The sequence below is a fragment of the Mustela lutreola genome, chromosome 10 (assembly GCF_030435805.1).
Source record: "Mustela lutreola isolate mMusLut2 chromosome 10, mMusLut2.pri, whole genome shotgun sequence".
Classification (NCBI taxonomy): Eukaryota; Metazoa; Chordata; class Mammalia; order Carnivora; family Mustelidae; genus Mustela; species Mustela lutreola.
The window spans coordinates 72,207,105-72,222,192 of NC_081299.1; the positions used below are offsets into that span (position 1 = coordinate 72,207,105).

General features: G+C 33.8%; 1 protein-coding gene across 2 annotated transcripts in view; it reads right to left on the reverse strand.

The window, feature by feature from the left end:
* Nucleotides 1-15,088, reverse strand: part of COL24A1 (collagen type XXIV alpha 1 chain) — a 402,120-nt gene that overhangs the window by 92,076 nt on the left and 294,956 nt on the right. The window contains exons 38-42 of one of the 2 annotated variants that reach the window (XM_059136719.1): nt 11,632-11,685; nt 9,435-9,542; nt 5,238-5,291; nt 4,928-4,972; nt 4,043-4,099 (exon numbers count right to left, since the gene is read on the reverse strand). In XM_059136719.1, the coding sequence (XP_058992702.1) occupies nt 4,043-4,099; nt 4,928-4,972; nt 5,238-5,291; nt 9,435-9,542; nt 11,632-11,685 (318 nt within the window). Of the gene's footprint in view, nt 1-4,042; nt 4,100-4,927; nt 4,982-5,237; nt 5,292-9,434; nt 9,543-11,631; nt 11,686-15,088 lie in introns of both variants that reach the window. The other variant, XM_059136718.1, reaches the window with a different exon arrangement.

Consider the following 15,088-nt stretch of genomic DNA (forward strand, 5'->3'; position numbering starts at 1 on the left):
CACTTAAGTTCAAGAACATCAAGAACATTTAAGTTCAAGAATAAGAATAAAAAAGTCCTTCATTTTTATTTTCCTTTTCCCACATTTGTATTTGATGTCATAATTTACACATTTTATTTTGTATATCCCTTAGGTAATTACTATAGATATAGTTGTTTTTACTATTTTTTTGGGGTGCGGGGAGCCAGAGGAAGATGGGGGAGAGAAAGAATACTAAGCATGCTCCATACCTAACATGGAGACCAACACAGGGCTCAATCTCATGACCCCGAGATCATGACCTGAGCCAAAATTAAAAAAAAAAATCAGACACTTAACTAACTGTGGCACCCAGGTGCCCTGTTTTTACTACTTTTGTCTTTTAATGTTCCTACCAGCTTTATAAATGGTTGAACCACTCTCTTTACTATGTTTGCTTTTTCTTTCATAATTTTTGGATCTCTAGTTATGGTGTTTTCTTTTCCGCTTAAAGAAGTCCCTTTAACCTTTCTCATAAGTCCAGTTTAAAGGCGATGGATTCCTTTAACTTTCATTTGCCTGCGAAACTCCTTATCTCTTTAATTATGAATGATAATCTTGCCAGGGAGTGTATTCTTAGCCATAGGATTTTTTCCTTTCAGTGCTTTGAGTATATCAGGCTGCTCCTTTCTGGCCTGCAAAGTTTCTGAAAAATGACCTGATGGTCCTATGGGTGTTAATGTAACCAGTTGCTTTTCTCCTACTGTTTTAAGATTCTCTCTTTATATTTAATTTTGACATCTTATTTTCTGTTGGTGTGGACCTCTTTGGATTCAACTTTTTTGGAGCTCTCTGTGCATGCTGCAGCTAGATGTTTGTTTCTTTCCCCAGGTTTGGAAAGTTTTCATCTATTATTTCTTCCTTTTGTCTTGTTACACTCTTTATTGTAAGGTCCATTTATAAGACTTATGTTGATTTTGTATGCTGGATATATTCCCAGAGGTTCCTTAAACTATTCTTTTTTTTTTTTTTTCCAACGTTTTTCTTTTTGCTATTCAGTTTGGATGACTTCTACTACCTTGTCCTCCAGAATGCTGATCTGTCTGTATCCTTTAATCTGTCATTGTTCCATCTAGTGTATTTTTTTCATCTCATATTGTATTCTTCCATTCTGTTTTTTTTTTTTTAATATTTTCTAATGTCTTTGTTGAAGGTCTCATTGTTCATCTATTCTTCTGTCAAGTTTGGTGAGCATCTTTATGACCACTACTTTGAATGCCTTATCAGGCAGATTTCTTATCTCTGTTTCAATTGGTTCTTTTTCTGATTTGTCTTGTTCTTTTGTTCAGAACATACTCCTCTCCTTGTTAGGACAGACTTACTTTGTTTGTTTCTATGTATCAGGTAGATCAGCTATGTCTCATGGTCTTGACAGAGTGATCTCATGTATAAGTTGTCTGTTGGGCCTGAGAAGCACACTCCCCCTGCTCACCAGAGCTGGGTACTCCAGGGGTGCCCTGTGTAGGCTTTCTGTGCCCTCCTATTGTGGCTTGGCCACACCTGTTGCTGGCATGTTGGTAAGTGGGGCTGACCCCTGGCCCAGATGGCTGCAGTGACCGACCACATTGTTGTGGGTGGGGTATTTCCTGGTGTGGCTCGTTGTGAGGTCAGATCACAACTGTTATAGGCATATTTTTAGGTTGGCCTTGCCCCTGTCCCAGTCAGGAGCCACTCTGGAAGGGTGCAGGTTCAGGCTGAAGCCACTTGTTTGGTGTATTAGGACAAGAACTATTTTAGAGAATGCCAGGCCTGAACAAGGATACCTGCAGGGTGTGGCAGGATGGGAGCTGCTTTGGGAGACACTGTTTAATGATCTTTTTGAAAGTATTTAATAGCTGGGGCTCCTGGGTGGATCAGTTGGTTGAGTGTTGGTTAGTGGTTGGTTAGTGGGAGTAAGCCCTGTGTGGAGCTCTGCGCTCAGTGTAGAGACTGCTTGAGATTCTCTCTCCCTCTCCTGTTGCCCCTTTCCCTGCTCTCTCTCTCTCTCTCTAAATAAAATCTTTTTAAAAAGTATCCAATAGCTAATCTTACTTTATCATTCTTTATCAGAAATTATATTGTTTATTCCTTAATCTGTGAACTTCTAAATTTTTTAGAAGATTTATTTATTTTTAGTCAGAAAAAGAGATAGAGAGAGAGCGTGTGTGAGAAGGTGGAGGGTGGTGAAGTGGGAGAGGGAGAGGGAGAGAAAGAGAAGCAGACTCCCCACTGAGGGGGAAGCCTGACATGGGACTTGATCTCATGACCCTGAGATAATGGCCTGAGCCAAAATTCTAGAGTCAGACACTTAACTGATGGAGCCTCCCAGTTACCCCTGAACTTCTAAATTTTTACAATATAAATTAACCTAATAAAAATGTATTTATTTATTTTAATCCTTAAGGTAGTGGCAAAACTAATAAACTTACACTTAACTTTTGCCAAACATTCCTAATAGAAAATCTTTGATATGATGAACTGTTCAAATTTTTAGACTAAAATACACTTGAAAAAGCACTTTTTGTAGATGAGGAAAGAAAGTCGAAATGTTTGGCAAAACCATAAAATTAATAATGGACTACTAATCGATAAATTTTAACTTTTTCTATGTGAATAAGGATATCTGACATAATGTAAAGACAATAATCTCTGGCTCTGCATTAGTGATTTAGAATATTCTTCGTTTAGGTTCACATCTATCTTATGTCCACTAGATACAACGATGCATTTTATGTTAGACTTTTAATATATTTGTTATATTTCAATGACATTCTTTGACCCTGGCATACCTGAATCTGGGGAAAACAAGCACTGTTATATACCATTTGCCCATATTTTTCCATTTGCTTTACATTTTTATATTATTTCCATACTTTCCCCCCTGAGGGCTTTAGCGAGACTAGAGCCTATTTGATAAAAAACCTTATTTATTCTTATAGGCAAGATGAGACTCTGTATGAGCTAGCTTGATTTAATCAAAATAATTCTAAAATCTTTATTTCTAAAACAAAATATAACTTTCAATCATCTCCAAACAGCTAGATCAAAATATCAGAAATGACTACATAATGTGATCCTTCTGCTTTAGGATTTTTAAAAATCTTATCTGTGGAAAATGGAAAATTTAACCAATTATATTTATTTTTTAAATATATTTTTAAAAGATTTTATTTATTTACTTGAAAGAGAGCGCACGAGAGAGAGAGCATGAGAGGGGAGAAGGTCAGAGGGAGAAGTAGACTACCTGCTGAGAAAGGAGCCTGATGGGGGACTTGATCCTTGGACTCCAGGATCATGACCTAAGTTGAAGGCAGTCATTTAACCAACCGAGCAACCTAGGTGCCCTAACCAATTATATTTATTTCTATAAACTGATCAATTTTACTTTACCTAATTAATTTACATATGTCCTCTAAGATTTTTTTTAGTCAAACATGCTTATAGAAGTGGTTATTTTGATAATCAAAACTACAATAGCTACTTTTCAAAATACTGTTTAGTTATCTTGTAAAATCCTGAATCAGAAGATTATAGATCAGGGATCTTTAAAGAATATTTGTTCTAATAACTAGTTAGACAATTTTAAAACTTAAATCATTTGGTAACTGCATGTAAATTACTGTAAAAATGTACACAGATCAGATTTTTTTGACACTTAAAAACAAATCTGAATTTGATGACTGAAGAAATATAAGAAATATCTGCCCTAAAATGTCTAGGGTATATAGCAATTTTATAATGTCTGCAAAACGTTGTTATAATACATTTAATGCGGAAAGTTAGATTTGGAAAGTTACAGTATTAAAGACTATATATTATGCTAAGGATCTTGACCTCAATGTAAATAGATTTTTCGTTTAGATTATACAGCTACAAATAGTGTATGTCTATGTTACGAAACAAACAAATGTCTATGTTATGTCTATGTCATGTTACGAAACTAACAAAATGAAACCTCTTGAAATGATGTGATTGGTGCTGTAAATCTATTATCTTCACTGTATTTTATCTTGAAACATCAAAATAATTTTAGAAAAAGACCTACTGGTTCACCTCGAGGCCCAGGTGGTCCCAATACTGTGCTATCTTCTCCTGGATAACCCTGTAATGAAGATAATGACTTATAAACAAAACCAAATTAATAAAATAATGCAGGCTATCATTGTGTAATATGTTATGAAATATAAAATCTTTATCTATTTAAATGGAAATCTTTTACCTACAAAGCTTAACATAGCCTATTTTATACAGTTGAGATTCCTATAGGTCCTAAGAAGAGTCAATCTGCTTTAATTACATAAAAAGCAGTTTGTGAATTTGCTCAAAGTTTCAGATTTCCAATGATATTGTAAATCAACAGGAGTACTATTGTAGCTATTCTTTTTTTTTTTTTTTTTAAAGATTTTATTTATTTACTTGACAGAGAGAGTTCACAGTAGACAGAGAGAGAGAGAGGGAAACAGGATCCCTGCTGAGCAGAGATCCCGATGCGGGACTCGATCCCAGGATCCTGAGATCATGACCTGAGCCGAAGGCAGCGGCTTAACCCACTGAGCCACCCAGGCGCCCCTATTGTAGCTATTCTTAATCCATAAAAAATTTAAGTATAAATGTGCTAGTTAGTCATTTAATCTGTAGTCTCACAGTTTGTTTTGATAAGTAATTAATTTTACTTTACCAAGCTTTACAGATTGCAAAGTGCTTTAACATATATTATTTCATGAATATCTATAAACAACCAATTGAAGAAATTTAATGACATCTACACTACATTTTTGTCCTTTATTATTTATCTTCTAGAATTTTCAAAACTTCCCAAGTTGAAAAGTGTTTCTTTTATTCCATGAAAATGTTTCCATGCATATTTTCAGAAAGAACACAAAAATTTAATATTTAAATCTAGAATTGAAAAGTCAATATATACACATACCTTTTCTCCTTTAGGTCCTGGCAAGCCAGAGAGTCCTGGTTGACCCTGATGGCCCTAACAAAAGGACAAGTAAGCAGACATTCTCCACATCATTTGTGCATGTTCTACCTAACACCACCAAGGCCATGCTATTAGATATTGCAATATTCTGAAAGAAAAACAAGATTCACTGTCTAGGGGGCTGAGGCCTAAATATATTAGAAAGGTTTATCAGTGAGATTTCATTTTAATTGGCATAATCAGGATGACATCTTTATATAACCATTTTCATGTAATACACACATTTTAATTTCCAGTTAGAAATGATTACCCTATATCCTGGAATTCCTGGTTCTCCATCAGGTCCCATCAATCCTAAAGGCCCCTAAAAAACAAAGTAAATATTAGAGAGAAAACAACTGTTTCAACCATTAATCTTATACTCTTATTATTTATTTGTTTGTTTATTGATTTATTTATTTAGTACTCTTACTACTTAAAATTTAGATTTTTTGAGGTATAGTATTTTACTTAGTATGAAATGGGAAAACAAAAAAATAGCATTCTTTTATTTTTCTTCTAAACCACAAAATTCCCTCTAAAAAAATGTCCCTGTAGTTTACTTCTGGAATGAATATTCTTAATCATATTAAGAAAAATATTTTCAGTTATTAGAATCCAATAGGTTTGTTTAAGTTCTTGGAAATATAGTTTGTATCTGACAAAGTTTATGGTAGATGTGCATCATTGAATATTAGAATATAGCCTGATAGTTTTTGATATTATTATGATGGGATCATAAGGAAAGGAAAACATATTCATTGGTAGTTTCAGATGCTTTGATGAATAAAGTTTCAGCTCCAGTCAAACTTCTTAAAATAGAAGTGATTGACAACTTATGTGCAATAATCATCCCATTATTGTTTTCCTTATCAATATTTTACAGATGAGGATACTATATAAATTAAAGACTAATTAGTAAATGTCATAAAATACTGAAAATGTGACTCAGACAACTGAAAAGAGCAAAAATAATAATCCTAAAAATGTCTTACGCTTTTTACTATTAAAAAGTTTCTGTACCGACCTCTGCCGCAGCAACATCTTCCTAGGAACAACGCAAAAGGCAAGGGAAGCAAGGGAAAAAATGAACTACTGGGATTTCATCAAGATCAAAAGCTTTTGCACAGCAAAGGAAACAGTTAACAAAATCAAAAGACAACTGACAGAATGGGAGAAGATATTTGCAAACGACATATCAGATAAAGGACTAGTGTCCAGAATCTATAAAGAACTGAGCAAACTCAACACCCAAAGAACAAATAATCCAATCAAGAAATGGGCAGAGGACATGAACAGACATTTCTGCAAAGAAGACATCCAGATGGCGAACAGACACATGAAAAAGTGCTCCATATCACTCGGCATCAGGGAAATACAAATCAAAACCACAATGAGATATCACCTCACACCAGTCAGAATGGCTAAAATCAACAAGTCAGGAAATGACAGATGCTGGCGAGGATGCGGAGAAAGGGGAACCCTCCTACACTGTTGGTGGGAATGCAAGCTGGTGCAGCCACTCTGGAAAACAGCATGGAGGTTCCTCAAAATGTTGAAAATAGAACTGCCCTATGACCCAGCAATTGCACTATTGGGTATTTACCCTAAAGATACAAATGTAGTGATCCAAAGGGACACATGCACCCGAATGTTTATAGCAGCAATGTCCACAATAGCCAAACTATGGAAAGAACCTAGATGTCCATCAACAGATGAATGGATCAAGAAGATGTGGTATATATACACAATGGAATACTATGCAGCCATCAAAAGAAATGAAATCTTGCCATTTGCAACAACATGGATGGAACTAGAGCGTATCATGCTTAGCGAAATAAGTCAAGCAGAGAAAGACAACTATCATATGATCTCCCTGATATGAGGAAGTGGTGATGCAACATGGAGGCTTAAGTGGGTAGAAGAAGAATAAATGAAACAAGATGGGATTGGGAGGGAGACAAACCATAAGTGACTCTTAATCTCACAAAACAAACTGAGGGTTGCCGGGGGGAGGGGGTTTGGGAGAAGGGGGTGGGATTATGGACATTGGGGAGGGTATGTGATTTGGTGAGTGCTATGAAGTGTGTAAACCTGGTGATTCACAGACCTGTACCCCTGGGGATAAAAATATATGTTTATAAAAAATAAAAAATTACAAAAAAAAAAAAACCAAAAAAAAAAAAAAGTTTCTGTACCAACTCTCCTATTTGTGTTTGAAACTAAACAGGAGATGAGAAAATTAAGGAACAGAATAGGGATATGCTTAACCAAATATCAGATGACCAGAAGTTCTAAATATGATTATTTAACCAAAGAACCATGAGAACCACCTAGCATTAAAGTGGATATAAAGTAAAAATATTAAAGTAAATAGATAGCTTAAACAGCATCTATAAGAAGATATAATGGAAAAAAGGACTGCATTATAAATCATTAAGTCCATAAGAAATGAACAAAAAAAACCTAATGAGACAGAGGTAATAACAGAATGAAGGAAATAACAAAACTTTATTAAAGCATATGTAAAAAGATATAAGTAAATGGAAAGACATATAGTGCTTCTCTACTGAAAGATTCAATATTAAAGGAACTTGAAGAGCTGAATTTAAAGTTCACATGGAAGAGAGAATTATAGGAAGAGCTGAACTTTTTAGAAAAATGAATTATGGAGTACTTGCCCTGAGAGATCTCAAAAAATACTGTAACAGTATAGTAATTTAAACGGTGTGGTATTGGACCTAAGAAAAGACTAACAGATGGACAGAGGAAAACAGAGAGAATGAAAACAGGCCAATAAATATTTGAGAGTTCAGTTTATGGTAAAGGTAGTATTTCAGAAAAGGGAGAAATAGATTGACTGTTCATTAAATGATCTGAGACAACTGAATATCAAGTTGGAAAAGAGAAAATCCGTTCTTTACAACTTATTTCATAGCAAAGAAATGAACTTCATATAGGTTGGGGGTTAAAAATAAAGCCATAAAAGTATTTTAAAAAGGATATTGAAGAGTATTTTTATATAATTTAGGTAGGAAAGGGATTTCTTATGAAGAAATAAAACCTCAACTGTAAAGTAAAAAACTGACAAATATGATTATATAATTAACCTTCTGTCCAGCAAAAGATTTCACAAACAATATTAAAAGATAAATGACAGAAAGGGAAATATATTTGTAACATATCTCATAATACATTTAACAAAATATATTATCTAAAATATATAAGGCATTATTGCAGGTCAATAAGAAAAAAACAACCTGATATAAATCATGTAAAGTGCATATGAAAAGGCAATTTCTAGGAAAAAATACAAATTACTTAACTGCAATCAGGGAAATGTAAATAGAAAGAAAATGAGACACACTTTTTCATTTATCAGACTGTCAAACATCAAAAGGATTAACAGGAAGTACCGGTGGTGGGAGAGTGACTTTGACGGAACCTCTGGGAAGGTTAAATACATGTCAACATTTAAAAAGTGAATATTCTTTTTAGACAAAATCCAAAGTAGAAGCCTACTTTGATGGCAAGATTCCAGATTAATTCTGATGTTCATTAAAAATTAATCACATTATATAAAGTTTTTAAATATATAAGCAAAAAACAGAGAAATACTAGTGATTTAAATAAAAGGAAGTAAGAAAGACTTCAAGTAGTAATGATGAATATGTAAAATGAGCCTGAGACAAACTTTCTCAGAACTTTGTTCTGAGACAACAGACGGATTATGCAATGCTCTCAAGAAGGCCTTGGTAAAAGTCTAGAATTTGTGAAATTTCATGGAGAGTAGAAAATATATATGCATTTTGTATACAAACTTACAAAACAGTAAAAACACTAAACACTAAATCACAAATATTCTGCATCTCTTCTGCTAGGACTTTCTGAACAGGTCCAAATATATTAGCACCACAATTTTGCTATTATTGGTTCAGAAGTACCACGCTAGCCTTGTTTCCAACATCATATAAAATGCATGCGAAAGATTAAACATTAGATGTTATAGATATTGATCACAACTGGTTAAAAATATCTCCAGATAAGCATTTGGAGCCCAAGCTAATAAAGAAAACTCATTTTTAAATAAACCTACTTTTCAAAGCAATTTGCCAATCCTGAAAGTGTAGTTTTATACAGATATTAAATTCTGATTTTTGAGTGTAAAGCATATAAACTTTCTTACTTAGGTTAGGAGTTATAATCTGATATTTTTAAAACTCCATTTCATATTTTATTTCCATTTTGAGTTTTTTTTCCCCTTTCCCTTTCCCGTGTCCAGAAACCACTAAGCCATTTAAGTACTGTGGAATGCTTACAATTCTCCGCAGCCCATGGAGGTAGATTATTTTCAATGGAACTATTGCTTTCTCTGTAAAATTAATCAAGGGATGAAACTTTAAGGACATGGATACATTTCTTTTCCATCCACAGTGAACTTAGGTCTGGAAACAAATCAGATACTAACCACAGCACCTCTAGTTCCTCTGGCACCCTTAGGACCACTTTCCCCCATTTGTCCAGGAGCACCTCTGCTTCCAATTTCTCCTGTGGACCCTATTTGTCCTTTATCACCCTGTGGATGTCATTAGTAAGAGAGAAAAGTGAGAAAAAACAAATTTTTACTTAGATGAATTAAGTATATCATATACCTAGAATGACACCAGACGACATTCCGTAAGTAAAGAGTAACTTTGCTTTAACTTAATAGTAGTAGAGACCATCACTGACAATAATAAACCATCACTACCTAGGTTATCCTAAAGATATAACTTAAAGTAATTTAGGAGAAAGAACATTTAAAAAACAATTTTGGTATATTATGAATCACATCTTCTTTATCCATTCATCTATTGAAGGACATCTTGGCTCTTTCCACAGTTTGGCGATTATCATATGGTTTTACTTACTTGTGGAGAATAAGGAATAACATGGAGGACATTAGGGGAAAGAAAGGAAAAGAAAATTGGGGGAAATTGGAGGGTGAGGCGAACCATGTGAGACTGTGGACTCTGAGAAACAACCAAGCGTTTTGGTGGGGAGGAGGGTGGGGGTATGGGTGAGCCTGGTGGTGGGTAATGAGGGGGGCACGTACTGCATGGAACACTGGGTGTGGTGCATGGACAATGAATCTTGGAACACTGAAAAAATAAAATAAAATAAAATAAAAATAAAATAAAAACAATTTTGGTTAAACACCCAGGGGAGATCTGGTGTTAATGCTGAATTACAAAATAAGTTTTTTATCTTGAAATTTGTTATGTACGTATGTTCTCATGCATACACGTATTTCTTGTTACCATGAGAAACACAGGCCCTATGAGAATCCTGTTTCTATAGACAACTTTGATGCCACAAAGATCTCTTTAACGCAAAGTTTCCAGTGTATGGTTCTATATATTCATAATCATCATTCACTGGTTTTGAGTCTGCCTTTAAAATCCATAATTTTTTTAATCAATAATATTTTTTATATAATTTTGCATCCTTTTAAAAATTAGTTAGTTGCTTTCTGTTTTCCATTAAGCTGACTGATCATTCTCTACCACCAAAATACAGCTGCTTTGAAGCAACTTTAAGTACTATAATTCATTTTCTGAAAGTGGGAACCAACCTGTTCTATTATTGATATTCAAGTAGATAAAAAGAAAAATTAGATTCTGATCACAGTCAGAAAGTTTTTGGTAGTTGTAATAATTCCCAGGGGTGCAGGTTATTGTAAGGACTTACACTGTCCTACTCCTAATGTTGATTTTAGATATAACATTATGCATGATGAAAAGAGACTTCAAATATTGGGGTTATTTTCATAGGCAAGAATAGTTACTAAGTATATCAGAGAAGAATCACTGAATTCTACTCCTGAAACTAGTATCACACTATGTTAATTAACTAGATTTAAATAAAAACTGGAAACACACAAATAAAGAAAAAAAAGAATGGCTACTAAAATTTACCTCATTCATTTTTTCTTTACTTTTTATTCTCACTTATACTGTCCCTACCTTATGACAAAGATAGAGTGAGTATATATTAGCAGAAATGATGAAATTGGACTTTGGGAACTAGATATGGTGTGATTTGAAGCTAAATATAGTAATATATTAGAATTGCTGTGGTAGAATTAAGAAAATAATTTCTGTCTCACCAATAGTTGAATAAATTATTGACCCCATACAGAGATGAATTTTTCATTATAACATTCTAGTATCTTATAAATATATCATCTTTTAGTAAAATATAAAAGAAACAAATAAACCACATTCTTGATTTGTGTTTCTTACTCAATATATGCGAAAGCTAAAATCAATCATTACCACAAATGGGATAGTGTTTTCCTTTTCTCTTTTCCTGCCCATAGTCTACTAAATTTTTGGCAAACAGGAGAAGGAAAAGCAAAGATCTTTATAGAAACTACAAAGTAGGAAATTTGTCTTTAAATAATTAAGGTGAGGGGTACTCCTAAGTAGAGTTAAATATTAATTTATACAAACATGCCTTTTAAGATCAATATATAGTTCTTTATTACTTTATATCTATGTAAATAAAAACATCACAGCATCCTATGGAACTTGGGGCACATCAGAAGAAAGATGTGCCAGAAAAAGATGTAAAAAAAAAAAAGAATGTTAAAAAAAAACATAAAAAGATGTTAAAAAAACTACCTTTTTCCCGGGACGACCTCTTTGTCCTGGAATTCCCACAATTCCTTCAGGTCCCTGGATATCCAATATAAAAAAGAAAATAAACTGTTAAGGAAAGGACTAGATAGGAGTGTTTAAATACTTACATCACATAATCACTGAATTGAACACTATGTAAAAATGAGGACTGTTTTCAACAATAATTATTGTGCTTGTGCATTTATTTTTAAAGATTTTATTTATTTATTTTAGAGAGAGCATGCATGCACGAGTCGGGGGAGGGCAAGAGAGCTAGGGAAAAGAATCTCAAGCAGATTCTGCACCAAATGCCTAGCCCCATGTGGGTTCCATCTCTCAACCCTGGGATTACGACCTGAGCCAAAACCTAGAGTCTGAGGCTCAACCAAATGAGACACCCAGGCGCCCCTGTGTAATTATTTAAAAATAGGTCACAATGATTTAGAGGTCTAGCTGTTACCAGTGAGTAAAATTTACATACACAAACCAGCCAAGATAGATAAAATTAAACTGTTCTTTATTATAGGAAGAAAATTACTTGGATTCAGTGTAACTGTTTTAATTGGTAAGACTGTAATTAAAGTAAACCCAGGGCATCCATTTTAGCAGTTCTATGAGCTGCTGTGGGTTCAATATCTTATTGAATATACAGGGTTATAAAATATATCTAAAAATGATCAAGAAGACTCTGAAAATCTTATTGGAGTAGGTTAGGAGATTTTCTTTGATCTATGGAAAATAGATTGTAAACACACATTTTATTTTTGAAATCAATCGGGAGAGGGAAATACATTGAGAAAAAGGAGGTAGTCACATTAAACTGTTTAAAACAATATTTTCATTTCAATCAGTATTTTATTTAGACAAACACAGAAGTTTTTAATATATATTTTTTTAAAGTAAAAATTGGCTAAAATATTTTAGATGTCATGTGAATTTGCAGGTCAACAATAATTAGGCTTAAATGAGATCCACAGTAAACCAAAGGATGCAAGTTCTAAAATGGCTAATAATTAATCATGGCACTCCTTGCATTAGCTGGAAATGAAAATGGAAATCTCAAATTTGTGTCCCGAAGCTTGGAAAACTGCAAAAATGATGTAGACAAGAAATAAATTGTGGTTTACCACTGTGCTATGTAGGCTCTTGATAAATATTTGTTGAACGAATAAACAGATACCTAAGGAAATGACTCATGCCCTCTACTCCTGAGCAAATGCTCTTCTAGCTTCACGAAGTCACTGAATTTAGAAGCCAAAATGGTTAAGTTCTATTGCTGTAGTTCTAGCTGCATCCAGAGGTTGAAATGATAGTTGCACTAACCTGTGATTTCTTTGTGGTTAATGTGGAGTTTTAAAAGGAGGCATATTAACTTTCATTAGAGATTAATGGTGTGAACTTTTTTTTTTTTAAAGATTTTATTTATTTATTTGACAGAGAGAGATTACAAGTAGACAGAGAGGCAGGCAGAGAGAGGTGGGGGGGGGAAGCAGGCTCCCCACTGAGCAGAGAGCCCGATGCGGGGCTGGATCCCAGGACCCTGAGATCATGACCTGAGCCGAAAGCAGTGGCTTAACCCACTGAGCCACCCAGGTGCCCCAATGGTGTGAACTTTTAAAAAGTCAGACTGCTTGTTTCATATTCTGGCTCTTTCACCTTACTGCAATACGACCATAAGTAGATGATATAACTTCTAAAGGACCCAGTTTTCCATTAGATAAAAGAGGTAAAATAATACCTTTCAGAAGGTTACTAATATTAAATGAGATAATGCATGTAATGCTTATTAGAAAGAACTGGACTTACACTGAAGAGCCTAACTCAGTTCTCACTACTACTGTTGCTTTTTTCAGGCATATTATGTAATATTCAAATATATATAAAAACATTAGAAGGTACAAAAAATACCCTTGTACCCACCACCTACTTGAAGAAAAATAAGCAATATACATATGTACATATTTGAAGTCCCTTTACACATACCTTTCCAGACATGTCACCCTCTCTCTTTACTCAGGTGCAAACATTGCCCTCAATTTGTTTATCATTCCCATGCATTTCTTTATACTTTCACTCCATTTGCAACATATGGTTATTTTGCATCTTTTCAAACTTTAAATAAGCTGTACTTAATATATTCTTTTGAAACTTTGTAAACACACATTTTGTTTTTGAAATCAATCGGTCTTTAATCCATTCATTCTCTGGTTTTAATTCTACAGGATTCCATTTTAGCACACATTTTGTTTTTGATATCAATTGGTCTTTAATCCATTCATTTTTCTGGTTTTAATTCTATAGGATTCCATTTTCTTACCAAATCATAACTTATTTAAACCTTTCCCTACTGATGAATATTTGGCGTGGGTTTTTTTTTTCTTTTATGGATAATGTTGCAATAAATACCTTGTGCATCTCTCTATGTGCCATGCCAAAGTTTTGTTCTGTTTTCTTGAAGTTAAATTGCTGAGTTATAGAATATACACAACTCCAAGTAGGCAAGATATTGTCAAATTGTTCTCCAAAGTAGTTTTGCCAATTTACATTTCCACAGCAATGTTTGAGTCTAATTACTCCAAATCTTCTGTAATGCTGGGTACTGTCAGACTTAAAATATATCCATCTCACTGTGGAAAATGAAAAATTGTTTGTATCTTCAATTTGAATATTTCTGATTACTAAGGAGGAATGATTATCTATTCATACTGTTATCTGACATCTATATGTGAATCTCTGGCTCTTATCTTCTGTCCAATATTCTCCTGAGCTATTCTTATTGAGTTGTACATGAAAGATTTTATACATATTCCTGATACTTGTATTTTGCTCATTCTATGTAATACATATTTCTTCTCTCAGCCTGTAGCTTATTTTCTCATTTTGTTGAACATAATTTTTGATTAATACAAACTTGCAGTTGAAATGTATTCATCATATTCATCAATATTTTCTTATTTCTTTCAGTGTTCAGGAGATCCTTCTCCTCTCCCTTCAGGAGATCATGAAATAATCTCATAAATGTTCTCATATTTAACATTTTGATGTTCATAGTGAGGTCTTCAATTGGAATTTCATTCTTTTGTGTGTTTGCATACTGGTGTGAAGGAGCTGTTTTATTTTGTTTTCCATTTGGATACCCAATTGTACCAGTACCGTTTATTGAATATTTCATCCTTTCCTTAGTGATCTTCCATCTATAATCAATTTATCAAACTTCAAGTTTCAAAATATACTGAGATCTGAGTCTAGGTTATCTTCTATTTCCACTGGTCTCCTCTTTGTCTTCTGTGAATGAGTGTCACACTGATTAAATTACTCTAGCTTTAATCATAAGTTATGATACCAGGTAGGGCAAGTTCTCCCTTCCACACACCACTGTTCTCCCACCTCCTGCAACTTGTTCTTGAAAACTGTCTTGATATCAGTCCTTTGTTCCTCCACATTCCTTTTAAAATCACTT